Raw genomic sequence first — 27,942 nt, 5'->3', positions numbered from 1 at the left:
TGTCTTGTCTTAATACCCCCGGTGCTCACAAATCCTGACACATGGTGCCGTCAGCAGCCTGCTAAGGTTCAGCTATTCCTGGGCCAGCTGCCTCACACACAACAGGAATAGCTCCTGTGCTCATCCGGCCCCTAATCCCCACCATCTCGGAGTCTGCGATCCATGGGTGGCCCCTGACAGACACGCCTCTGACCCCTTTCCATCTGCGAGTGAGCCCAGCCTGGCAGGAGGTCGGGAATGTGCCCTGTTCGACCCCGGCCGTCCCCAGTCCTGCCTCAGACACCCACGCAACTCCTTCCTGGGACAGCTGTAGGAATGGGGAACGGTTCAGGAAAATATCAGAGCCACCGTTACAGGGGACATGTAGCCCCTGTGGAACAGGAGCAGGGGAGGCCATTCAGCCCCTTGAACCTGCTCCACCACCCATCAAGATCAACCTATGTCTCAGCACCATTTTCCTATTCTATCCCCAAATCCCTCATGTGCCTGAATGCCCAGAGATCTCATAATCTCCTCTTTGAGTGAGTCTCCACAGCCCTCCTGGGGAGAGATTTCCAAATATTTCCCACCTCCTAGTGCAGGGATGTCTTCTCATGGCAGCCCCACAGATGAGATGGTTGTCCACCTCGTCCTGGACTGTGCGTTTGAACGTGGAGCGTAGAGCAGTACAGCACAGGAACAGGCCCTTCTTACTGATATCCTTCCTATAGTTAGGTGACCAGAACTGCACGCAATACTCCAAATTTGGCCACACCAAATACTTATACAATCTCACCATAACATCCCAACTCCTGTACTCAATGCTTTGATTTATGAATGCCAGGATGCCAAAAGCCTTCTTTACAACCCTGTCTACCTGTGACACCACTTTCAGGGAATTATGTATCTGAACTCCCAGATCCTTTTGTTCCTCTGCACTCCTCAGTGCCCTACCATTTACTGTGTATGTCCTACCTTGATGTGTCCTTCCAAAATGCAACACCTCACTTGTCTGCATTAAATTCCATCTGCCATTTTCTGGCCCATTTTTCCAATTGGTCCAGATCCCTCTGCAAGCTTTGAAAGCCTTCCTCGCTGTCCACCACACCTCCAATCTTAGTGTCATCAGCGAACCTGCTGATCCAATTTACCACATTATCATCTAGATCATTGATATAGACAACAAACAACAATGGCCCCAGCACAGATCCCTGAGGCACACCACTAGTCACAGGCCTCCAGTCTGAGAAACAATCATCCACAACCACTCTGTCTTCTCCCACACAGCCAATTTCGAATCCGGTTTACAACCTCTCCATGGATACCTCGTGTCTGAACGTTCTGAACTAACCTCCCATGTGGGACCTTGTTAAAGGCTTTACTAAAGTCCTTGTAGACAACATCCACAGCCTTTCCTTCATCTACTTTCTTGGTAACCTCCTCGCTACAAGATTCGTTAAACATGATCTACCACGCACAAAGCCATGCTGACTATCCTTAATCAGCCCTTGGCTGTCCAAATACTCGTATATCCGATCTCTCAGATCACCTTACAATAATTTACCCACTACTGATGTCAGGCTCACTGGCCTGTAATTACCTGGTTTACTTTTAGATCCTTTTTTAAACAATGGAACAACATGAGCTACCCTCCAGTCCTCCGGCACCGCACCCGTGGCTAAGGACATTTTAAATATATCTGCCAAGGCCCCTGCAATTTCTACACTAGTCTCTCTCAAGGTCCGAGGAAATATCATAGAACCATAGAAAAATACAGGCCCTTCGGCCCACCATGTTGTGCTGGCCTTCAAACCACACCTAAGACTATCAAACCCCTTCCTCCCACATATCCCTCTATCTTAAATTCCTCCATATGCTTATCCAACAATCTCTTGAACTTGACCAATCTATCAGCCTCCCCCACCCCAGGCAGCGCATTCCATGCACCAACCACTCTCTGGGTGAAAAACCTCCCTCTGACATCACCCTTGAACTTCCCACCCATTACCTTAAAGCCATGTCCTCTTGTTTTGAGCATTGGTGCCCTGGGAAAGAGGCACTGGCTGCCCACTCTATCTATTCCTCTCAATATCTTGTATACCTCTATCATGTCTCCCCTCATCCTCCTCCTCTCCAATGAGTAAAGCCCCAGCTCCCTTAGTCTCTCCTCATAATCCATACTCTAATCCAGGCAGCATCCTGGTAAATCTCCTCTGCACCCTTTCCAATGCTTCCACATCCTTCCTATATTGAGGCGACCAGAACTGGACACAGTCTTTAAGTGTGGCCTAACCAGAGTTTTGTAGAGCTGCATCATTACCTCGCGGCTCTTAAACTCGATTTCACGACTTATGAAAGCTAACATCCCATAAGCTTTCTTAACTACCCTATCTACCTGTGAGGCGACTCTCAGTGATCTGTGGATATGAACCCCCAGATCCCTCTGCTCCTCTACACTGCCCAGAATCCTGCCATTTACCTTCGCCTTGGAGTTTGTCCTTCCAAAGTGTACCACCTCACGCTTCTCTGGATTGAACTCCATCTGTCATTTGTCAGCCCAGCTCTGCATCCTATCAATATCCTTCTGTAAGCTTCGACAGCCCTCCACACTATCCACAACACCACTGATCTTTGTGTCATCTACAAACTTGCTAACCCACCCTTCCACCCCCTCATCTAAGTCATTAATAAATGTCACAAAAAGCAGAGGTCTCAGAACCGATCCCTGTGGGACACCATTAGTTACAGCCCTTGAATCCGAATGCACTCCCTCCACCACAACCCTCTGCTTTCTCCAGGCAAGCCAATTCTGAATCCACACTGCCATGTCAGGCCCGGGGGATCTATCTACCTTTATTCACTGTAAAGCAGCAAGTACCTCCTCCTCTTTAATCTCTCTACGTTCCATGACACTATTGCCTGTTTCCCTTCCTTCCATATCCACGATGCCAGTTTCCTGAGTAAATATTGACGCAAAAAAACTGTTTAAAATCTCCCCCATCTCCTGAGGCTCCACACATAGACGACCACTCTGATCTTCTAGGGGACCAATTTTGTCCCTTACTATCCTTTTAATATACTTGTAGAAACCCTTTGGGTTTACCTTCACATTATGTGCTAAAGCAGCCTCATGTCTTTTTGCCTTCCTGATTTCCTTCTTTAGTATTTTCTTACATTTTCTATACTCTTCAAGTCCCTCATTTGTTCCTAGTTGCCTATACCTGCTATACACCTCTCTCTTTTTCTTAACCAGATCGCCAATATCCCTTGAAAACCAAGGTTCCCTATGCTTGTTGTCTTTAATCCTGGCAGGAACATGCAAACTCTGCACTCTCAAAATTTCACCTTTGAAGGCCTTCCACTTACTGAACACATCCTTGCCAGAAAACAACTCATCCCAATCCACTCTTCCTAGATCCTTTCTCATTTCCACAAAATTGGCCTTTCTCCAATTAGAACCTCAACCCGAGGACCAGACCTGCCCTTATCCATAAGTAACTTGAAACTAATGACATTATGGTCACTGGACCCAAAATGCTCACCTGCACATACTTCTGTCACCTGACCTGTCTGGTTCCCTAATAGGAGATCAAGTATTGCAGTAACTGATGACTCTCTCTCTCTCTCTCTCTCTCTCCTCCCTCCCTCCTCCCTTTTCTACCTCTCTCCCCCTCCCTCCCCCCACCACCCCTCTACCAACAGCCGTGGGTGGCAGCCTTGCCCAGCAGCCCGATCCTGCCCATGGCTGTTCTCAGGGAAGCTGCTACCCAGCGACAGGAGACCTGCTGGTGGGTCGAGAGGACAAACTGACGGCGTCCTCAACCTGCGGCCTGCGAAGACGGCAGCCGTACTGCATCGTCAGTCACCTACAGGTGAGTGTGCGCGAACTGGGACCGTTCACCCCATCTGCAGGGGTCGGGGAGACCAGGGGGAGAGTCTGTGTGAACTCCTGCAATCAGGAGGTTTCCAGCACGGAAGGAGGCCATTCGGTTCATTGTCTGTGTGTTGGTCGAGAAACAGATCCCTAGCCTGACCCCACCTTCTGCGGTTCACAGGTCACTGTCCACCTCCCAGCACTGTGTGAATGTGTGGGGGTCTCTGCCTCCCCCCATCAGCCAGTGAGTTCCAGACCCCACCACCCTCTGGGGTAAAACCTTTTCCCTCATCTCCCCCCAGTTATGATAGACCACTGTTCCACTCTTCCCTTGTTTTTGACTTGCTGCTCAGGGAATCGGACCCTTTCGATCTACTGTCCCAGTCCCTCACTGTTTGACCTACGGGGGAGATAGAGGAGAGGGAGGTTGGTGGGGGGTGGAGGGAAGAGGAGGAGGGGGAGGGTCTGGTGTTCACCAGCGATAAAAGGGAGGTGATGGGGATAATGAGGGAGGGGACACTGTCTGGGTACCATGGTGGTGCAGCAGGCAGAGGTCCAGCCTCTTAGCTCCAGAGACCCAGGTTCAATCCCAACCTCTGGTGCTGTCTGCATGGAGTTTGCACGTTCTCCCTGTGAATGCATGGGTTTCCCCGGGTGCTCCGGTTCCCTCCCATGTCCCAACGACGTGCGGGTCGGTGGGTTAATTGGCCGCTGAAAGTTGCCCCTACTATGGAATTCGTGGGGAGAATAGGTCACGGGAAAACCTTGTGGCAGGATGGGATTGCTCTGACAGCCATGATAGACTTGACGGGCTGAATGGCCTCCTACATCCTGAGGAAATGTAGGAGTGTGGCCAGTGGGTGAGGCCCTCACCTCATGTAACACACCCAGAGGGATGTAGGGATCCAGACCCCACTGTGCCCACACTCAGAGCTGGAAGTTATCTCAGTGGTTCCAATGTTTAACTGGCACTGGAGTTGGGACTTCACCTTACAGCCTACAAGGCATTGGTGAGACCACACCTGGAGTACTGTGTGCAGTTCTGGTCACCCTGCTATAGGGAGGATGTGATTAGGCTGGAGAGGGGGCAGAAAACATTCACTAGGACATTCCCAGGACTGCAGGGCTTGAGTTATAAGAAGAGACTGGACAGGCTGGCACTGTTTTCCCTGGAGCGCAGGAGGCTGAGGGGTGACCTTATAGAGGTTTTTAAAATCATGAGGGGTGAAGATAGGGTGGACGGTCACAGGCTTTTCCCCAGGGTGGGGGAGTCTAAAACTAGAGGGCACAGGTTTAAGGTGAGAGGGGAAAGATTTAAAGGGGACCCGAGGGGTAAGTTTTTCATCCAGAGGGTGGTGGGCGTGTGGAACGAGCTGCCAGAGGAAGTGGCAGAGGTGGGTACAGTTACAATGTTTAAAAGACATTTGGACAGGTCCATGGATGGGAAAGGTTTAGGCCAAACACGGGCAAATGGGACTAGCTCAAGAAGGCCACTTGGTTGGCATGGACGAGTTGGGCTGAAGGGCCTTTTTCTGTGCTGTATGACTCTATGACGCAGGCTCTGATTATAAAATCTGTTTCAACGAGAGGGACAGGAGGAGAGGGTAAGTTACTGGTACTTGTCCTGTGAGACTTCTGTCAGAGGGAGGGGAGGAACAGTCAGGCTTCCTCCCGATCCCACTGGCCATGGTCCATTTCTTGGCTGCAGGCAGTGGTTGTCATGGCCTGAGTTTTTGACCATTGACCATGATCCAAGTTGCTCACCATTGGCCGAGCCCCGATGTGCCCACTGGCCAGTAAATTCCCACTCCTGTTTTCATTCCCAACAGGACGAGAAGAAGTGTTTCATCTGTGACTCCCGCAAACCGTACGATCGACTACGTAACCCCAACAGCCACAGGGTGCAGAATGTGATCACGGCCTTTGCCCAGTACCGCAAGGAGGCGTGGTGGCAGTCAGAGAACGGTGAGGGTGGGGCTCGGCCCGCGTGGGCCTCGGTGTCGGTATCCTGTGGTGGCTGGGACCCTTTGGAGGGGACTCTGGCTGAGGTCCTGATGTTGGGTGGTGTTGGAGATCCCGTGGTCTAGTCGGCGGTCAACCAGGGGAGTTGGGGGTGGTGGTGGGAAAGGGGGGTGGGAGCTGCTGGTGGTCCTGGTCAGCACCCGACCCTCCACTGTGGCCCACACTGATTCACGGGCACCATCTCTGGTCCAGCTCCACGGACCCTGCCCACAACCCACTGCCCTCAGCTCTGGGGTGCAGTGACATGGGTCACCTCCCTCATTCCCCCCCACCCCCTCCCGGACTCTTGGTGAGCACAGTTCCCTCCGGGGAAGGGGCAGTATTGTCCTCAGTCCACCCTCCCAGGCCCCTCCCCGCACAGTCTCTGCACTGTTGGTTGTGTCTGTGCCTCACACCACCCACGGTGAGACTCTTCACCCACCCCATGGGTTGACCATTCCACTTTAACAGGGGTAGTCTCGATCGGCAGCATGGCCTCCTGTACAGGTTTACAGGTACAACATTGCACGTTGCAGCAGTCATTGCATACGAGTATCCAGTGATTAAAGTCATGAAGTGTCAGAGTCTCTGTTCGATCTTCAGAGCTGCTCCAGCACTCCCAGGATTGATATTCAGGGAATCGCGTCAGTCCTCTCCGTTGACAGCATCGCCTCCAACGGAGTCATGGGCTCATCACCCATCATCGCGGTCTTGGAAGTAGATATCTGCCGTGTGTCCGATGGCTTCAACTGTTTCGCCATCGCGCACGACAGGTCTCTCCCATCGGTCAAGCTCGTCACGTGCTCCCACTCTTCCAGGTTGCCGTGCCAAACTGAAATACTAAGAACACATCGTTACCTCTCTGGGCTCTTGCTGTGCCTGGCATCTTGCGTTCCTTGTTTAGCCCCACCGTACCTTGCCCCAGACTCCCTGCCCTGCAGTTGCAGGAGGCTGGTGCTGCCCAGGGTGATACAGCGGGTAGTGCTGCTTCCTCACAGCTCCAGAGACCCGGGTTCAATCCCGACCTTCGGCACTGTGTGGAGTTTGCATGTTCTCCCTGTGACCGTGTGGGTTCCTCCCACATCCCACAGACGTGGGAGTCGGTGGGTTAATTGGCCGCTGTAAAAATTGTCCCCGGTGTGTGGGTGAGGGGTAGAATGTGGGGGGAAGTTGGTGGGAATATGGGGGGAGAATAAAGTGACATCAAGGGTTGGAGTAAATGTCAAGCATGGGTTTGATGGGCTGAAGGGCCTATTTCCATGCTGTATGACTGAGAAAATGCCCTTGGTGCTTCCTGCGGGCAGCTGTCCCTGGCTGTGTTGTCTGACAGCCGTTTATGGAGGGGGCTGTGTGTCGGTGAGAGCCTTGCCCTCCCAAGTGGGGGGAGAGGAGGGGGTTGGGGGGGGGCGGTGTGGTAGAAAACAGAGTCAGAGAGCCCTGTTCATTGCTGCCTCTGGAAGGCCAGCTGTTTGTGGGTCAGATCCAGTCTCCGAGCCGGACAACAGTGGGACCAGTGTGTGGGAGATCTGCTGAACTCCCAACTAACAGCTCTTGGCAGCTGTGCCCTTCCTGCTGTGCTCTGGAATGTGTGACCTGCAGTCAGCCGGCTGCTGTATATCACACCCCGGCCTTGTTCAGGAACCGGCGGTGCCTGTTCAGTGAGGGACACAGCCCTTCCTCACTGCTCCTGAGCAGCTGCCCTCTTTGCCGGTGGAGCACTGACTGGATGAACCAGAGTAGGAATAAGCAGTCAGCCCCTCCCTAGGGCACAGACCCCACTTCCTGGGTGTAGCGAGTCAGACTGAGATGGTGAACCCACTGTGGCATCACCTCCAGTACTGGGTGACTTCCAACTCCAACAGTACAGCACAGGAACAGGCCCTTTGACCCACAATGTCTGTGCTGAACATGCTAGTTTTAATTAATGCTGTCTGCCTGCACATGGTGCATATCCCTCCATTCCCTGCCTAAATTCTGTTAAATTGTGTTATTGTATCTGTCTTCACCACCTCCCCGGCAGCCCGTCCCAGGCACCCACCACTGTACACAAAAACTTGCCCCACACATCTCCTTTAGACTTTCACTCCAGTACTTGACATTTCTACCCTGGGAAAAGTCTATCTGTGCCTCTCAATTTTATAAACCTCTATCAGGTCTCCCCTCAGCCTCTGACACTCCAGAGAAAACAACCTAAGTTCGTCTAACCTCTGCTTATAGCTCATGCCCTCTAATCCAGGCAGCATCCTGGTGAACCTCCTCTGCACCCTTCCTGCTAGAGTTGATTTTATACTTCTGTGTACCTCTATCATGTCCACAGGACACACACTGTCCTGCAGCTGTACACTACACTCACACTTTAATTTTACAAATGTTTATTTGTTAAAAGCACTACTAAAGGACATCCAGTGTCAAACTACTAGAACTAATACAAGAAAGTAGAAAAACTATGCAAACTCCATAACTCCAGCAATAACACTAACAACCGTGAAATGCACCCGCAATACCTCAGATGAGAATCCCATTCTCACTGTCCACGACACACGTGATTCCCCGAGGGGCTCACCAATCCTGGAATTTTTTTTGTAACACATGTTTATTTGTATTACAAATTTGTATTACAATTTGTATTACAAATGTCAAAATACTACAACTAATACAGAAATTAAAAGAAAAATTATGCGTCTACAGAACTACAGCAATAACGCTAACTAACAACTGCTAAACGCACATGCTCCAGGTCAGATGAGAATTGCATTTGTACCGTCCATGACACACGTGATCCTGAGGGGCCCACCCAGTGGGTAACTCAACCAGGGTGCCCGCAGAGACCGCGTGCTCCCTCTCCAAGGACACCCGCGCACGCAAGCCTGATAGACGGGCAGGCAGGCCGACGGACCCCTTGGCCACCCGTCGCCACGTCCCGTGGATAGCCAGCTTGGCCAGGCCCAGCAGAAGACCCACCAGGAGATCCTCCACGTGACCGTAGATCAGCAGCGTCGGGCTGAAGTGCAGCCAGAACTTGAGCAGCAGCCCCCTCAGATATGCAAAGGGGCTGCAACCTCTTGCGCACTGCATAGGCGTGCTACACTGTCTCCTCCTGGCTGCAAAAGTGACAGGCAGCTGGGGTGTCAGTGAACCAGCTCAGAAATCAGTTGCACGGCACGGCCTGGTGCAGCACCCTCCACCCCAGGTCCCCGATGTACAGCAGGAGGACTCCTATGTAGAGAGACCTCCACCGGGGACTCCCCCCCTCACCACCCTCTGGCAAGATGGACCACCACAGCGTGTCCGGCCGGCAGACCAAGGCGAGGAAGTGAAAGGTGTGCAGGAGCAGCCCGTACAAGAACCGCCTCGGCGCCTCACGGAACGGCACCTTCGGCGTGTCCACCAGGTGGATCAGGTTGTGCCGAGCCGCCTCCCAAGAGAGGCCCTGGGCCCAACCAGCAACTCCAGCAGTGCAGGCGCCAGCACAGCCGGGACCCCGCCCCCCCCCCCCCCCGGCAGGAAGGGGAGCGGCCATGTGCTTGCCGCACGACGCCATGCCCAACACCCGCATCAGATCCCAGTAGAACCTGGGCAGCTCCCGCAGAGCAGCACAGCTGACACAAGATGCACCCCCGGCGGAGGAAACGGGTGGCCAGCGCGTGCCACCATGTGGGGGGGGGGGGGGGGGGGGTGTGCTCAGTGTACAGGTATCTCTGCAGCGCCCAGAGGCGGAGAGCCGCCAGCTGGATACACGCACACACCAGCGACTGACCCCCCCCCCCCCCCCCCCCCCCCCCCCCCCCCCCACCCACCCCATCACGCAGACAGGACCGCCACAGAGACCCAGTGCCTCCGGCCCGCCCCAGAAGTCCGTCAACCTCCTCTGGGTGGTGGTGACAAAGACGTTGGGCGGCACCAGCATGGCCAGCCAGTACCACAGCATGGAGGCCACCAGCTGGTTGATGACCAGCACCCTGCCCTGGTACAAGATCACCCAGAGCAGACCTGACCAGTGCCCCAGTTGGGCAGAGACTTTCGCTCCCAACTCCTGCCAGTTTGCCAGCCAGGACCCCTCGGCTGGGGACAGGTAGAGGAGGTGCGAGGTGCTCCACTCGAAGGGCTGCAACTCCCCCGGCAGGGAGTCCGCCCGCCACGGACCCACCAGCAGACCCCAATACTTCGCCCAGTTGACCCTGGCGGAGGACGCAGCCGAGTAGACCCGCTGGCGCTCACGCATCCTCCACAGGTCTGCTGGGTCAGTGACTGCAAAGAGGACGTCGTCGGCATAAGCCAAGAGGACGACCTCCATCGCCGGCTTGCGCAGGGCCAGCCCCGTCAGACACTTCCAAAGGCACAGGAACAGTTCCATGCAGAGTACAACTGCCCCAACATGGGGCGCCCCAACGCACCCCCATCCTGAATCAGAAGGGTGCCGTCAAGAAACCATCAACCCTGACAAGGCTCTCCACGGCAGTGTACAGAAGCCGGACATGGGCTGTAAAGTGCAGCCCGAGCCCGAACACATGCCGAATCCCGAACAGGTAGTGGTGATCCACCCTGTTGAACACCTTCTCCTGATCAAGGGAGAGAAAGGCGGCCAACACCCCGGCCTCCTGGCACAGGTACATCAGGTCCCAGACGAGGTGGACGTTGTCCTGGATGGACCATCCTGGGACCGTGTACGACTGGTCAGGGTGGACCATCTGGGCCAGCACAGAGCCCAGACGATTGGCCATCGCCCGGGCAAACACCTTGTACTCAGTGCAGAGGAGAGACACTGGGCGCCAGTTCCGCAGACTACAGAGATCCCCCTTCTTGGGCAGCAGGACCACGACCGCCCTGCGCCAAGAGAGGGACATCTCACCCGTCGCCAGGCTCTCCCCCAGCACCCTTGCATAGTCCACCCCCAGGACATCCCAGAAAGCCCAGAGGAACTCCACTGTCAGCCCATCCAGCCCCAGAGCCTTGCCCTGCTGCAGCTGGTCTAGGGTGCCAGTCAGCTCCTCCAGACTCAGGGGAGCCTCCAGCCATTCGACAGCCTCAGGGCTGACCAACCCTCCCACAGAGTCACGCACGCTTCCTCACTGGACAGATCTGGCGAGAACAGAGCCGTGTAAGAGGCGCGGACCTCCCAGATGATTCCTGCCTGATCCGTGACTGAGGATCCGTCCTCCGCCAGCAGCTCCACGAGCTGCCTGCGGACAGCCCGCCAGCGCTCCAGGGAGTAGAAGAGGGGCGAGGTGTGGTCCAGATCCCGCAGCATCTGGACCAATGATCGCATTTACGCACCTCAGGACCTCTCGAGCTGCAGGTCCCTCAGTGCCTCCTTCACCCCCCCGGTACCTGCACCAAAGGGGTGAGTCCCCAGCCGTCGGTCCCAGACGAGACTCCAGGTTGAGCAGCTCAATCTCAGACACCCGCCCCTTGGTCGCCCCCCACATGTATTCCTGGCAGAAAAGCCAGACATGAGCCTTGCCCACATCCCACCAGAGTCTGAGAGAGAGGAGAAACCCTTCAGCTCCTCCCTCCAAGTCGTCCAGAACAGGCAGAATGCATCCCAGAATTGGTCATCCAGCAGCCGGTTGTTGAAATGCCAGTACACGGACCCCACTTGTGCAGGCAGCAGACTGACCACCATCCACACCAGGCGGTGGCCCAAGCATGCCACCAGCTGCATGGAGGCCGCAGACACAGGTGACGTGGGCCTTGGATCATACAGCCAATCAATCCACAAACCTCCACCTCCCCCGAAAGGCGCAGGAATCTGGATGAAGGTTCCGCCAGATGGTGACCAGATCAAAGGAACCGACCAGATCCCACAACAGCCGCACAGACACACTGGGGCCCAGAGTGATCCCTGTCCGAGGGTACAATTAAAATCGCCTCCAAGGATGACGCACGCCACTCTTAAAAGACTCTACCAAAGCTGACAATTCTCGAAAAAAAAGCGCGCTTGCATCAGGGCGTACACGTTGATGAAGTGCAATGGCACACCATCCAAGTGCACAGCGATATGAAGCAAATGGCCTCAGCACCAGGCCGGGGCCAACAAGATCGCCACCCCAATCGAAGTGGAGCTGAGGTGACTCATGTAGACCCCCCCCGCGCCACTTCCAGGAGCCAGGCATGACTCGTCTCCTGGAACAGTGCTGGTCTCCTGCAAGAAGCTCACCGCGTACCTCCCGTCCCGCAGGACCGAGAGGTGGTTGGAACCTGCGGAGAGACCCCCTGCTGCCATTGATGTTCAGACTGGTGACGGTAATCTTCATGATGACTACACTGCACTACCCTCACTAGTGCTACAGGTGGAAGGAGCAGGGCTCCCCACTGAGCTCCCCTGCACCCTACACTTAGCCGCTAGAACCTTCAGCAGGTTGCTGAACCGGCGCTTCCTCTTTCCCATCCAGTTCCAACCCCCCTGCCCAAGGATGTTGTGGATGGACCGCACGACCCCCAGCAGATCCGCCCAGCAGGAGGCGGCCAGCTGGGCCCTGTGCTTCTTTCCCCGGGTGTCCGCCAGGAACTCCCGATCTCCCCCACAGTGATGGGCTGCGACACGGCGCTGGGGACGAGGTAGTCCTCCAGCACAGCATTGAAGGAGTTCCCCTTGCCCTCCCCACCGCATCCCAAGCCCTAGTCCTTCTTCAGGCAGTTGCCACCACTGGGCAACACGCCCACCCCAAGCCAGGCAGTGGTCCCATCAGACGGTCTCGCCCCAGGGATGACCCCACCCCCAGGATCAGCGACCAGAGGAGACCCCGCTGCCCTTGGGCCCAGGAGCCCACCCGGATTCTGGTCCTGAGGCGGGGCAGGACCGGACCCCCGCACACCACTGCCGCCCCCCTCACTGCACAGCCTGCCCCTAGGGCAGGCAGCTTGCAGGCCCTCGCGGAGCTCGAATGGAGGACGCGAGTTGTCCGGGCCACACCTACTGCTGCATCCCAGAATGTGGACCCACAGAGGCAGAGAAATTCCCTTCAGGCGGCCCAAAATGGCAGTGCCACCCTCCAGCTCTGGGGGGGGTAATTCTCCTAGCACACTGCCTTCACCAGGGGGTAAATCCCCCACGACCCTGGTCCCTCTGATGCCGCTTCATCCTGCTGGTGTGCAGAGGTACAGTGACCTTCATCATGGAGGGAACCTCGGCTTACAATACCCGAACCTCACCCCACCCCCGGCACCCACAACCACAGGGACCCCAGGTCCTGCCCCTTCAGAGGCGAGGCCTGGAGGTGCCTCTTCTTCCGCTGTGATTCCTCCCCACAACAGGAGTCCGTCCCCCTCCCCACCCTCACTGCACTCATCCCCAACCCCCACCAGGCAGCAGTACCCCCATGCTGCCAAGGCAGAGCCAGTGCCTGGCACAATGCTGACAGACATGCCCAAACACCTTGCACGTGGCACTGCAGACAGCCGGTGGCCCAGAACATGTGACAGTACAGCCCCTCGTATTGGATCTGAAACTGCCCCTCGGCATTCCACCCCCCCCGCACCAACTGCATGAACAGAGAGCACTTGAAGGAACACTGTCTCGAAGCCAGGTACGGCCGGCTCATGCAACATCAGAGTTGTGTGGTTCTGGCTCCACTGGCATGAAGACCTCCCCTGACATCAGCCCCCTACTCAAGGGGGAGGACACCTCCATCTCAGACCGCAAAATGAACACAATTTTACCAACGTGACACTTGCCCCGCCAACACCCCCCAGTCTCTGACGTGGCCTGGAAACCACCATCTGGACCAACTGACGGAGGCACAGAACTGTGCACAACATTTCACAAGTCAGACTGAAAGGTGACGTCTTTGCCACACCTCCAGGAGCTGCAACTGCTGTGTAGGACCGTGGCCCCGCCATCTCAGAGCCTTTACAGCACACCATGACAAGGCACTACGCAGTCAGTAATCACAAAACACTGCTGGTGCGGTAAACAGTGACACAACCAGCAGGGCGCACAGCAATTAGTCCCGTAAAGGAGCAGTGCAGAGAAAGGAGAGGTGGGAGTTTTCTCTGGATAAGCAGACAGCATGTGATGAAACTCCAGCACCATCTCTCCTGCACTGCAGCAAAATGTCTGCCTCTGGCCACACTAAAGTCCAAGAAATTCTTCACCCAGTTGCCCTGGGCCAAGTCCTCAGGTGGGAGGGAGCCTGTCAATGTTACTGAACAGAATAAATCCTGTCCCAGCTCCTGAGGTTCAGAGACGAGCCCTGGCAACCTGCCAGCCACTGCCACTCCCACAGTGCTCGAAACAGACTCCAACACCTGGCAAAACAGAGTCCTTCAGGCACTGCCATAGATGAAACCCACACTCCCCCACCTCCCAGTGTTCTCCACAACAGCACTTTTGGATTTTCACACCCACAAGATCCAGCTGGACAAGAGAGCTCCCTCAGTACTGATGCTCCCTCAGCACAGCCCCCCTCCACTGCAGTTCCCTGTTTCCAGTGCAAATCCAGTAGTCTTCCTTTGGGGTCCCAGTGTAGATCCAGTACTGGTGTTGCTAGACACTGTATCCAGTACTTCTGTCTGTGATCCCAATGTAAATTCAATGTTCCTGCTTTGGATTCCCAGTGCTCCTGTTCCAGGTCTAGGGCGGGCCCAGTGCACCTTCAGCTGACCCAATGCTCCTTCTGGCCGACCCCATTCACTGATGGATTTGTCTCCCTGCAGGCGTGTCAGATTGTCCATCTCCAACTGGACCTGGAGGCCGAGTTCCACTTCCACCCACCTCATCATGACCTTCAAGGTAAGTGGATGGAGAACCAGAGGGAGGTTTCACCACACAACCCCAGCAGTGTCCTTGCCACTCACTATGGGCCTCAGCTGTTACAGATCCCTGGGGATCTGGGTGTCACCGGGCAAGGTCAGCATTTATTTCTTGTCCCCAAGTGCCCCTGGAGACGGTGGGGGTGAGTGACCTCTGGAACCACTGCAGTCCTTCTGGTGAAGGTGCTGGTGGGGAGGGAGTTCCGGGGTTATGTCCCAGTGATAGTGAAGGAGTGATGATTTATTTCCAGTCAGGGTGGTGTGGGACTTGGAGGGGAACCTGTAGGTAAGATTTCTTTATTAGTCACATGTACATCAAAACACACAGTGAAATGCATCTTTTGCATAGAGTGCTCTGGGGGCAGCCCGCAAGTGTCGCCATGTTTCCGGCGCCAACGTAGCACGCCCACAACTCCCTAACCTGTACGTTTTTGGAATGTGGGAGGAAACCAGAGCACCCGGAGGAAACCCACGCAGACAACGTACAAACTCCTTACAGACAGCAGCCAGAATTGAACCCGGGTTGCTGGCGCTGTAAAGTGTTACGCCAACCGGTGGGGGGTTTGGGAGGTGCTGTCAGGATAGCCTGGGCAAGTGACCATGGTGCACACTGCAGCCACTGTGCACTGATGGGAGGGAGAGAGAGTTGGGGGGGTGGGGAATGGGGTGCCAATGGAGTGGGCTGCTCTGTCCTGGCTGATGTTGAGCTTCCAGTTGAGGGTAGTAGGAGAGGCAACAGGTTCCAGCTGTCAGGGGACAAGCAGAACACTGATGGTTCCCTTGTGTAGCTGGATATGTGGGGCGTCCAAAGGTCCTGCAGCTGGAGGGGTGACCCAGCAACCAGGCTGGAAATCCTCATCCAGGAGATGGTGAGTGGTCTCCGGGGAGACACGGTGAGGGGTCACTGGGGAGATGGGGTGAAGGTTGCCAGGGAAATGGGGTGAGGGGTCACCCTCCATCTCTGCTTTGCCCCCTGCCCCTACAGGGCCAGGGTAGGGTCAGAGCCATCATTTCCATGTCAGTTACCCTGGAGACATGGAAAGCCCTGCTCCTTCCCCAGGCTCCTTTTGGGGGGGACAGCTGGGGAGAAACATTCCTGCCCCACTTCTCCCACTCAGGCCTCAGATGCGACTCCTGACCAGAGCCCAGCAGTTCCTGATTCCAGGTCCACTCCCTTCCCAACTTAATTACTGAAAGGTGATGTTCCCAACACTGCTGGAGAGACATCAGTGCAGACTGAATGATCCTTGATCTGGGCTGGCCCAGCCTAGATGGAAAGTGCAGTCACCTTGACCTCAGGACCCTCCGGTGTGAGGGTCACTGCCAGCCCCATCACTGCCCTCCCATCTCCCTCCTCTCCCACACACCCAACACCCTTCATAAAACAACAATCAACTAGCCAGCATCAAAACACAGCAGGTCAGGCAGTGTCTGTGGAGAGAGGTGCAGAGTTAACGTTTCAGGTCAAAGACCTAGGAAAGGGTTTCCCTCCCCACAGACGCTGCCTGACCTGCTGAGTTTCCAGCATTTTCAATATTTAAAATTTCTTGTCAACCCACCGACCTGCACATCGTTGGGATGTGGGAGGAAACTGGGGCACCTGGGGGTAAACCCATGGTCACAGGCAGAACGTGCAAACTCCACACAGACAGCGCCAGAAGCTGGGATCAGGTCTCTGGAGCTGAGAGGCAGCAGCTCCATCTTCAGCCCTGTTCCTCCAGAACTCCCATTGCCCAGTTAAACCACAGTCCACTGAAAGGAGCATCTGTGTTCGGAGATTGGGGTGACCTGGGGCACCTGCTATAGTCACTGCCCCGGTCCCACTGACTGAAGCTCACAGGGTGGAACAGTCTGCCGGGAGGGGCTGCCCGGTTGTGGGTGAGGGGTGGGTCAGTCAGTCAGCGGACAGGGGGTGGGGGGGGCGGGCGTGAAGAAGAGGATCAGACATTGACTGTGTGCTTGGTGTCACTCCACAGACCTTCCGCCCAGCGGCCATGCTGATTGAGAGGTCAGCAGACTTTGGCAGGACCTGGCAGGTCTACCGGTACTTCAGCCACGACTGTGCTGCGGACTTCCCCCACGTCCAGCGGGGCCCGCTGAGGAGGGTGGATGAGGTCATCTGTGAATCACGTTACTCTGACATCGAGCCCTCCACTGAGGGCGAGGTGAGCAAGGCATCCACTTAGTGTTGGCAGTCGGTTCAGTATTCCCTGGAACACACATCTCCCCTGGCCCTGAACACCCCCTTGCCAAACCTCAAACCCACCCCCCCCCACCCTGAACACCCCCCATCAAACCTCAATCCCCCCCCCAGCCCTGACCACCCCCCCACCAAACCTCAAACCCACCACCCCAAAACCCACCCAGGCCTCAAACCCACCCCTGAACACCCCACCACCAACCTCAAACCCCCCCACCACCAGCCATGCCCCCCCCAGGGGAGACATTTCTCATCAACCTCCTGATGATCAGCCCCTTATTCTGGGCAATGATCCTGGTTCCAGATGTCCCAATCAGGGGAAACTCCACATCAACCCTATCAAGCTCCATAAACACTCTCGCTGAGCCTAAACTCACTCAGGCCCAGTGCAGTTATTCCCACCTTGCTGGGCAGAGCTCAGCCCAGGGTGGTCTGGTGACCCGTCACCACACCACTGCGACATCCTTGCTTAGGCTGGGACACCAGGGCTCTGTGTAGCTGGAGCTAGGAGTCTCCACTCTTGGACCCAAATCACCCAGGTCCCTGTGAACACCAACACCTTTCAACCTGTTTAAGATGATAATCCACATTTCTCCTTCTCCTACCAAACCAAATGACCAAAGCAGTTTGCACTTCAATGAGTTAAAAAATATTTGTTGTTGGGGCAACATTTGGATGGGCATCTCCCCCAGAATGAAACATGAACCTGGGAAAGAGATGGGGCAAGGGGTGTAAAAGGAGCTCTGAGGGGTGGAGGGAGGGGAGAGAGAGGCTGGCACCGGGAGCTCTGGAGAAGGGAAGGCTCCATGAGGAGTGGAGAGGAGGATGTGTGGGGTAGGACATCTGTTCTGAATCAAACATTTTAGACAGGCAGGTGTCGGTTCCTGCCACCTGTTCTGTGGTCCAGTCTAATGGAAGAAACTTTGTCCTTTGCAGGTGATCTACAGAGTGCTGGACCCTGCCATCCCAATTCAAGATCCCTACAGTCCTCAGATCCAGAGTAAGTTCTGAGTACTAGCCCTCGCCTTGTGAGGATAGTCAATGTTGAAGTGCCAAGGTCAGGGCAGTCTGGAGGAGATGAGGGGAGGGAGAGCATGGAGGGACTGAAAGGCTGGGAATCAAAGGGTTGAGGAGATACCCTTCATGAGACTGGTCCACACATGGTCACTTTCCTCCAGGACACTATGCCACCCACACCAACCACCCCTTCTCACAGCACTTCCCCATGCCACACTGTCCCTTCCCACCACCCAGGGACCCAGGTGAAGCATTTCCCCCAACCCAGTGTCCTGCATTTGATGCTCACACTGTGGTCTCCTCTACACTGGAGGAACCACACAGACTGGGCAAGGACACCTCTGCTCAGTCCTCAGGATTTACTGTTGGCCTCCTGCTCTGTACAAAGGATTCCCAATGGAAGATTGAGGAACCTCACCTTACAGCCCTCAGACAACCTGCCCTCCCAGTCTTGTATCTCACTTTGCCAGTATTCCATTCCTCTCCAGATTTTGGTCATCTCCACCCATTAATGCCCCCTGTTCCCCATCAGCCTTCACCACCTCCCCAGCTGATACCACCACTCTCCTCCCTCTCCTGGTCTCCAGACCCCATTCTCAGAACACTACAGCACAGTACAGGCCCTTCAGCCCATGATGTTGTGTTGACATTTTATGCTGCTTTAAGGTGTATCTAACCCTTCCCTCCCACACAGCCCTCCATTTATCATTCATGTGGCTATCCGAGAGTCTCTTAAATGTCCCTAATGCATCTGCCTCCACAACCTCTGCCAGCAGTACATTCCACACACCCACCATTCTTAAAAGAACTTACCTCTGACATCTCCAATCACCTTAAAATTATGCCCCCTTTGTTAGTCATTTTTACCCTGGGAAAAAGTCTGACTGTCCACTCAATCTATGCCTCTGATCTTGTACACCTCTATCAAGTCACCTCTCATCCTCCTCTCCAAAGAGAAAAGCCCTAGCTCACTCACCCTATCCTCATAAGACACACTCCAATCCAGGCAGCAACCTGGTAAATCTCCTCTGCACCCTCTCTAAAGCTTCCACATCCATCCTAAAATGAGGCATCCACCTTCAATGTGCTTTGTCATATCCTCGAGGAATTCAATCAGGCTCATGAGGCACAACCTGCCCCTCAAAGCGCCATGCTGACTGTCCCTAATCAGCCAATGCTTCCTCCAAAGGCCCATAAATCCCATCTCTAAGAATCTTCTCCAGTAATTTGCCCACCACTGAAGTAAGACTCACTGCTCTAATTCCCAGGGTTATCCCTACTCCCTTGCCTCAAGCAAAGGAACAACATTTGCCACCCTCCAATCATCTGGCACTATTCATGTGGCCAGTGAGGACGCAAAGATAGTCACCAAAGGTGCAGCAATCTCTGCCCTCACTTCCTGTAAAAACCTTGGATAGATCCCATCCAGCCCCGGTGACTTATCTATCCTAATGTTTTTCAACCTAATGTTTTTCAAAAGTTCCAGCACATCCTCTTTCCTCACGTCGACATGCCCTGGCGGATCAGCCTGTCGTGCGCCATCCTCAAGTGTCAAGGTCTTTCTCTCTGGTGAATACTGAAGCAAAGTATTCATTAAGGAGCTCCTCTACCTCTCCCGACTCCAGGCCAATGTTTCCTCTTATCCCCAATCAGTCCTACCCTCACTCTAGTCATCCTCTTATTCTTCACATGTGTAGAACACCTTGGAGTTTTCCTTAATCCTACTTGCCAAGGACTTCTCATGCCCCTTTCTAGCTCTTCTCTGTCCATTTTCAAGCTCCCTCTTTGCTACCTTGTAACTCTCCAGAACCCTGTCTGATCCATGCTTTCTAAACCTTAGGTAAGCTTTTCTTCCTCTTGACAAGGTATTTCATGTCTCGTATCAACCACAGTTCCTTCACTCTACCATCCTTACCCTGCCTCAATGGGACAAACCTATCCAGAACCCCATGCAAGTACTCCCTAAAAAAGCTCCACATTTTCACAGTGCACTTCCCCAAGAACATCTGTTCTCAATTTACACTCCCAAGTTCCTGCCTCATAGCATCATAATTCCCCCCTCCCCCAGTTAAATACTTTCCCATATCATCTGCTCCTATCCCTCTCCAAGGCAAGGATAAAGGTCAGGGAGTTACAGTCACCATCTCCAAAATGGTTTCCCACTGAGAAATCTGAAACCTGATCAGGCTCATTGCCTAGTACCAGGTCCAGAATGGCCTCTCCACACACTGTGTCAGGGATCCTTCCTGTACACAGAACAAACTCCACCCCATCTATCCCCTATACACTAAGGAGGTGCCAATCATTAGGGAAGTTGAAATCACCCTTGACAACCCCCTTTTTTTTTTGAAAAGACACCTCCAAAATCTGCCTCCCATTCTGCTCCTTGGCATCTCTGTAGAATACTCCAAATCGCTCCCTTCCCGTTTCTGACTTCCACCCACACTGACTCAGTGGACGATCCCTCCAGGACATCCTCCCTTTCTACAGCGGTGACACTGACCCTGATCAGCAAAGCCACTCCCCCACCTCTTACCTCCCTCCCTGTCCCTTTTGAAACATCTAAACCCCGGAGTATCTGGCAGCCATTCCCGTCCTTGTGACAGCCAAGTCTCTGTATTGGCCACTACATTGTAGTTCCACGTACTGAAATATGCTTTAAGTTCATCAGCCTTGTTCCTGATACTTCGCTAATTAAAGTAGACACACTTCAGCCCATCCGACTGAAGGGTGGAATTTTGCCCTTTCAACTGCCTCTCCTTCTTCAGTCTTTCTACACTCTGCATCTACTTGTATACGAAATGCACCAACCTCTAACCCATCACTCAGGTTCCCACCCCCCTGGAAAACTAGTTTAAACCCTCCCCAACAGTTCTAGCAAACCTGCCTGCAAGAATATTGGTCCCCCTCCAGTTCAGGTGTAACCCGTCCCTTTTCTACAGGTTGTACCTTCCCCAGAAGAGATCCCAATGAGCAACAAACCTGAAACCCTGCCCCAACTCCTCAGCCACACATTCATCTGCCAGATCAACCTATTCTTACCCTCACTGGCACATGGCACAGGCAGCAATCCAGAGATTACTGCCCTTGAGGTCCTGCCTTTCAACTTCCTACCGAGGTCCCTATATTCCCTCTTCAGGACCTCATCTCTTTTCCTACCTATGTCATTGGTACCAATACGTACCACGACCTCTGGCTGATCACCCTCTCCCTTCAGAATACTGTGGACTCGATCCAAGACATCCCTGACCCCAGCACCAGCGAGGCAACATACCATCCGGGAGTCTCTTTCACATCTACAGAATCTCCTGTCTGCCCCCCCCTTACTATGGAAACCCCTGTCACTACCGCTCTCCTCTTCTCCCCCCTTCCCCTTCTGCACCACACAACCAGACTCAGTGCCAGAGGCCTGGTCACTGCAGCTTTCCCCTGGTAGGTCATCCTCCCCAACACTATCCAAAGCAGTATACCTGTTATTGAGGGGAACAGCCACAGGGGTACTCTGCACAACCTGCCTATTCTCTGTCCTTCTCCTGACAGTCACCCAGCTACCTGCCTCCCTATAGCTCTTATCTATGGACTCCTTGTTATCTCATAGGAGCTAAAGGTCATCCAGCTGCAGTTCCAGCTCCCTAACACAGTCTGGAGGGAGCTGCAGCTGGATGCACCTCGTGCAGATGTAGTTATCAGGGAGACTGGATGTCTCCCAGAACTCCCATATCTCACAAGCTGAACACACCACTGACCCTGGAGCCATTCTCACTGCTCTGTTCTGGTACTAAAGGGAACACCAAAGCAAAGAAAGAAACTTACCAGAGACTTGTCAAAGCCCCCACTCTAATCCTGGTCCACTCCCATAATGGCTGTGCTACTGGACGCTACCTTTTTATTGGCTGCTGTTAATTAGCCAATCAACTTTTAACAACTTGCAACTGTGCCTCGTTTAGACTCCTGCAAGGTGAAACTCAGGAACACAGGCACCCTCACCCTCACACCCTCACCTTTTCTCAAAGGTCCTGCTCTAAATCTGGCTCCAACTCCTGACTCTGCAAGGTGAAACTCACATCTTCCGACTATTCTCACCCCTAACCCTTGGCTCTGCTTCTCCCTCCACAGATGCTGCCTGACCAGCTGAGTATTTCCAACATTCCCTGTTATTATTTCAGATTCCCAGCACCTGCAGGGTGTTGATTTGGATTTGGTTCGGGTTTGTTGAGCATTGGCTCCGTACCGGTCACCCCTTGCTGCTGCAGACAGCAACTGGCCTCCCACCTTCTGGTTGCTGCATAGGCTCGGTGTGGTGGGGAGAGACGATGGCGTGACCTCCCAGGACCTCGCTGTGTCCATGTGCCTGAGGGAAACGCGACATTCCTCGCCTGGCCGCAAACAAGCATCCTTCAATACACAGAGCACATCTATCAGAGCAGATCAGAGCTGTACCGTCCGACCACACCCAGTCGTCAATGGTGGTGGACAATGAATGGCTAACGGGAGGGAGGGATCTGAGAACATTCCCGTCCTCAGTGAGGGTGGGGCCCAGAGTGTGAGGGCTGGAGACCACCCACACCCACGTTCAGTCATCCATCACCTCCCCCCACCCCCCGAGATCCGACTGTCACAGGAGCCGGTCTCCAGCCAATCCGATTCCCTCCACATGATGTCAAGGAACAGCTGGGAGCACTGGGTATACAAAGGCCCTGGGACAGGACAACATCCCGGCTGTAGTGCTGGAGACCTGTGCTCCAGACCTAGCTGTGCCTCTGGACAAGTGTCCCAGTGCAGTTACAACATTGGCATCAACCTGACAATGTAGAACGTTTCCTGTGTGTGTCCTGTTCACAACAAGTGGGACAATGCACTCCTTCCAACTGTCACCCTGTCAGTCTTCTCTCAGTCATCAGCAGGGTGGTGGGAAGTGTCCAAGTGTCACTTACTCACCGGTAACTTGCTCACCAATGCCCAATTTGGGTTACACTGTTCTTTAACTGGGTATAAGTCCTGGAACTCCCTCCCCACCAGCACTGTGGAAGCACTTTAGAACATAGAACATCGAACAGTACGGCACAGGAACAGGCCCTTCGGCCCACAGTGTTGTGCTGAACTAATTAGTCATTAAACGCCCAACTAAACTCATCCCTTCTGCCTACACGATATCCGTCTCCCTCCATTCCCTGCACATCCATGTGCCTGTCTAAGAGCCTCTTAAACACCTCCATCATATCTGCCTCCACCCCCACCCCTGGCAGCACACTCCAGGCACCCACCGCTCTCTGTGTAAAAAAAACTTGCCCCACACATCTCCTTTGAACTTACCCCCTCTCACCTTAAGTGTGTGCCCTCTAGTATTTGACATTTCGGCCCTAGAAAAAAGATACCAGCTGACTACTCTATCTGTGCCTCACATAATCCTGTAAACTTCTATCAGGTCTCCCCTCAGCCTCTGCAGCTCCAGAGAAAACAACCCAACTTTGTCTAACCTCCTTATACTACATGCTCTCTAATCCAGGCAGCTAAATCTCTTCTGCACCCTCTCCAAAGCCCCCACATCCTTCCTATAATGGGGCAACCAGAATTGAATGCAATAGTCTAGATGCAGTCTAACTAGAGTTTTATAACGCGGCAGCACAACTTCCCAACTCTTGAACTCAGTGCCCCGACTAATAAAGGCGAGCATGCCTTATGCCGCCTTTAGCACCCTATCAACCTCTGCAGCCACTTCCAGGGAGCTGTGGACAGACCCCGAGATCCCCCTGTACATCAACACTGTTAAGAGTTTTGCCATTAAGTGTACTTTCCCTGTACAGTTGATCTCCCAAAGTGCCACACCTGACACTTGGCCGGATTAAACTCCAGCTGCCGTTTCTCTGCCCATATCTGCAACTGATCTACGTCCCGTTGTATCCTCTGATTCTTCTACACCATCTTCCTTCACCAGAAGGACTGCCGTGGTTCAAGAAAGCAGCTTCCCCTCATCTTCCTGAGGTCAGTTAGGGATGTGTAATAAGTGGGGGCCTTGCCTGCAACACCCAGATGATTTTTGTTAATATAATTAACCCCTTCGTTAATCATTTCCTCAAAGATCTGCTCAGCTCTCCCGTAACGTTCCCAGGTCTCCAGCAGTCCACTCCACACATTGTTTCCTCTCTGGTGCTGCAGGTTGTGCCAAGGCCTCAGAAATCTTGAGTCACTGAATCACAGCTCCCCAGAGCCTTTTCTCCAACGTAAACAATCCCAGGCTCTTCAACCTCTCTCCGCCTCTCAGAAACTTTAAATTAGCACCAGTCTCTGTGTTTCTCTCTGGATAACCTTGTATGTTTAGCATTATCGTGGACTGTTGCCCAACACGTTTACACAGAGAGTGGTTGTGCCTGGAATTCACTGCTGGGGGGGGAGGTGGCAACAGACTCTATCAGGGTTTTGTAAATGCAATTGGATCGACAGTTGGGGGAAAATAATTTTCTTGGGGGAAATGGGGCTGACAGGATTGCTCGACTCGGGGCTAGCAGGGACTCGATGGGCCAAACAACCTCCTGTGCTGTAATAATTAAAAATAGAAAGAGTGCAGAGAAGATTTCAGAGGATGCTGCCAGGACACGAGGCCTGAGTTATAGGGAGAGGTGGACAGGCTGGGACTTTATTCCTTGGAGCGTAGGAGGCTGAGGGGTGATCTTAGAGGTGTATAAAATCATGAGGGGCATAGATGGAGTGAATTTTTCCCAGGGAAGGGGAACTAAAAACTAAAAGGGCACAGGTTTAAGGTGAAAGGGGGAAGATTTAAAAAGGGGACCTGAGGGGCAACTTCTTCACCCAGAGGGTGGTCAGTCTATGGAATGAGCTGCCAGAGGAAGTGGGTGAAGCAGGTACAGTAACTACAGTTGAAATACATTTGGACAGGCCCATGGATAAGAGATAAGATCTCTTTATTAGTCACATGTACATCGAAACACACAGTGGAATGCATCTTTTGCGTAGAGTGTTCTGGGGGCAGCCCGCGAGTGTCGCCACGCTTCCGGTGCCAACATAGCATGCCCACAACTTCCTAACCCGTACATCTTTGGAATGTGGGAGGATAGGAGGGGTTCAGAGGGATAGGGGCCAAACGTGGGCAAATGGGACTAGCTTGGTGGGTACCTTGGTCAGCATGGACGAGTTGGGCCGAAGGGCCTGTATCCGTGCTGTATTACTCTATAATTCTATGATTCTGTCCTGTCTCTCGAGGGAGATGGTAACTGTGGGCAGAGCAGATAACTGTGTATGCTGGAGATCAAGAGAAAGACCCCATTTCTGTTAGGTTCTCGTCAAGTACACTGGGTAGGAAACAGTTGGATCTGGAACATGGTTGATCTGGGATTGAGCCATCAGCCCATGTGTCAGTTTGGACTGGGTTCTGTAACACCTTGATACACACTCCACCTCTGCTTCCCCCTTGGCCACTCTGGGACCATTTGGCTGGGTGTTGTTCTGAGCCAGCTGTCAGTAAACCTCTCTGCTGGTGTTGCAGTGTCGCCATAGGAGAAGGGAGTGGTCAGTCCTATGGCTGGGTCACTGCCCAGTTCCTGTTTGCACCCCCAGTGAGGCTGGCCGTCACGTGGCATCCCCCTTCAACACCGTAATGTCAGGGTTTCCCTCTTTCAGAACAATACAGCTGTGAGTTGACAGAGCACAGAGAGAGAGAGACCAGTCAGCCCATCGAACCTGTGCTGGCTCTTATAAGATTCCCCAGTCATTCCCACCCAAACCAACGTTGACCACTGGGGAGAGGGATTTGGGGGAGAACACAGAATTCAGGAGAGAGAGGCGTCTCACAAATGTTTGAATAATTTAACATACGGGATCCTCAGCTCTATAAATACAAAAATATGAATTGGAAGCAGGAGTAGGCCATTCAGCCCTTGCCTGCTGTGCTATTTAATACGATCTCAGTTGATCTGATTGTAACCCAACTCCACCTTCCTGTATACCACAGAATCTTTCACACTGCTGCTGCCTTAAAAATGTTCACGGACTCTGCTTCCAATGCCCTTTCAGGGAGAGAGGTGCAAAGACCTGCCACCCACTGAGAGAACAAACAAACCACCTCACCTTTGACTTTATGTTGGAACAGTGACCACTGGTTCTCGATTCTCCCACAGGAGGAAGCCCCCTCTCCACACCCACCCTGTCACGAACTATCAGGACCTTATACATTTCAATCGTTCCCTCTCACTTTCCTAAGCTCCAGAGGAAGCCCAACCCGTCCAACCTCCCTCATGAGACAACCTGCCCATTCCCATGTAAACTTATGAATCTTCAAACATCTCTCCTTCGTTGTGGGACCAATACTGTACACAGTTCTCCAGATACACTCTAACCAATGCCCTAGATAACTAAGGCATAACCTCCTACATCTGTCTTCAATCCTCCTGCAGTGGACATTGAAATTCTGTTGACTTTCCGAATTACTTGCTGTTCCTGTACACTAGAGTCAGGTCAAGTCGAGTTTATTGCCATGTGCACAAGTATGGTGAGGTACAGGTACCATGAAAAGCTTGCTTGCAGCAGCGTCACAGGCATGTAGGTACGGACAACACACAGAACATAAGTTCATAAATTATACAAGACCATCAAAGAAAAAAAAGACTGTGCAAACCTAGACATTAGTGTAAGAAAACCCACGCTCAGAGACAAGTCCATTGTGATTCACTCGCTGGGAACCCCAGATCCCTCTGCACCTCAGATTTCCAGCAACAAACAATCTGGAGCTCAGCGGGTCAGGCAGCATCTGTGGGGGGGGTCGGGAATTGTTGACGTTTTGGGTTGAAACCCGACAGGCAGTTCCTTTCCCCCCACAGATGCTGCTCGACCCACTGGGCTCCTCCAGCAGATTGTTTCTTGTTCCGGATTCCAGCATCCACCGTCTCCTGTTTCTCCCTGGAATCTCTGACCTGTTGGATAATCTGCCGCTTTTATTCATCTGATTAAAATGTAAAATGTTGGCAGTAAGAATGGAACATAAAGTACAAAAGCAAGGAAATTGATGTATAAAACATTGCCCTAGCCCCAGCTGAAGAATCGTCCCCAGCTGTGGGAACCGCACTTTAACCTGCCCCAGGGCTCAGTGAACTTTATCCCTTTAAACACTGTGACTTGTTCTACTGAATCTGTTTGCACCATCATTTCAGGGAGAACATTCCAGAACATAGTAACTCACAGCCCAACATTTCCACAACTGATCCCATTGACTCTGTATCCTCTCTTACTCGATCACCTCCATCAAATCTCTCCGGGAGCTTCTGCAGTGGCTGCCCGTCCCTGCCTCCCTGGTACCACTCACTGACTCTGCTCCTTCAGTGACACCTTGTCACCATCCCGCAGTCAGGTTCCTGGACCAGGGTCCATCTTGACCTCAGTCAATGGTTCATTAATGCGGTTTCTTACTTTATGCCTCTATTTACGACACCGGGGTGTTGCCTGGATTGGCGGGGTTTAGTTATGGGGAGAGGCTGGACAGGCTGGGACTGTTTCCCTGGAGCGAAGGAGGCTGAGGGGGGAGCTGATAGAGGTGTGTAAAGTTATGAGAGGTATAGATAAGGTAGATAGTCGTTATTTTCCCATGGCAGGGGCATCAAAAACAGGGCATGGGTTTAAGGTGAGAGGAAGGAATTTAAAGGGGATCTGAGGGGTAAGTTTTTTACGCAGAGGGTGGGTGATATCTGGAACTTGCTGCCAGAGGAGGTGGTGGAGTAAGATACAGACATTATGTTTAAGAAACATTCAGACAGACACATTGGAAGGATGTGGTCCTAATGTGGGCAAATGGGAATAGTGTAGATGGGCAAAAAGGTCAGCATGGATATGATGGGCTGAAGGGCCTTTTTGTGCTGTACAACACAGACTAAGGATTCCGGTGTGGCCTCCTGTACATTGGTGAGACCGGACACAGATTGGGTGACCGCTTCTTCGAGCACCTTCGCTCTGTCCGCCGCAGCAGCCGGGACCTCCTGGTGGCCACCCACTTCAATTCCACATCCCATTCCCACACTGACATGTCTGTCCACGGCCTCCTCTACTGCCACGTTGAGGCCAGGTGCAGGTTGGAGGAACAACACCTCACATTCCGCCTTGGGGGTCTCCAACCTGA

The 27,942-nt window shown here is 53.4% G+C and overlaps 1 protein-coding gene across 1 annotated transcript in view; it reads left to right on the top strand.

Annotated features, from left to right (window-relative positions):
- lamb2 (laminin, beta 2 (laminin S)) overlaps positions 1-27,942 on the top strand; it is an 89,284-nt gene that overhangs the window by 12,651 nt on the left and 48,691 nt on the right. Inside the window, 7 exon segments of the mRNA XM_052018129.1 lie at positions 3,682-3,851; positions 5,683-5,818; positions 13,064-13,071; positions 14,519-14,560; positions 14,562-14,585; positions 16,582-16,770; positions 17,742-17,805. Coding sequence (XP_051874089.1) covers positions 3,682-3,851; positions 5,683-5,818; positions 13,064-13,071; positions 14,519-14,560; positions 14,562-14,585; positions 16,582-16,770; positions 17,742-17,805 — 633 coding nt within the window.

Source organism: Pristis pectinata, chromosome 6 (genome assembly GCF_009764475.1).
Source record: "Pristis pectinata isolate sPriPec2 chromosome 6, sPriPec2.1.pri, whole genome shotgun sequence".
NCBI lineage: Eukaryota > Metazoa > Chordata > Chondrichthyes > Rhinopristiformes > Pristidae > Pristis > Pristis pectinata.
The sequence above is the reverse complement of the archived record's forward strand: the minus strand, read 5'-3'. Positions and strand labels throughout refer to the sequence as shown.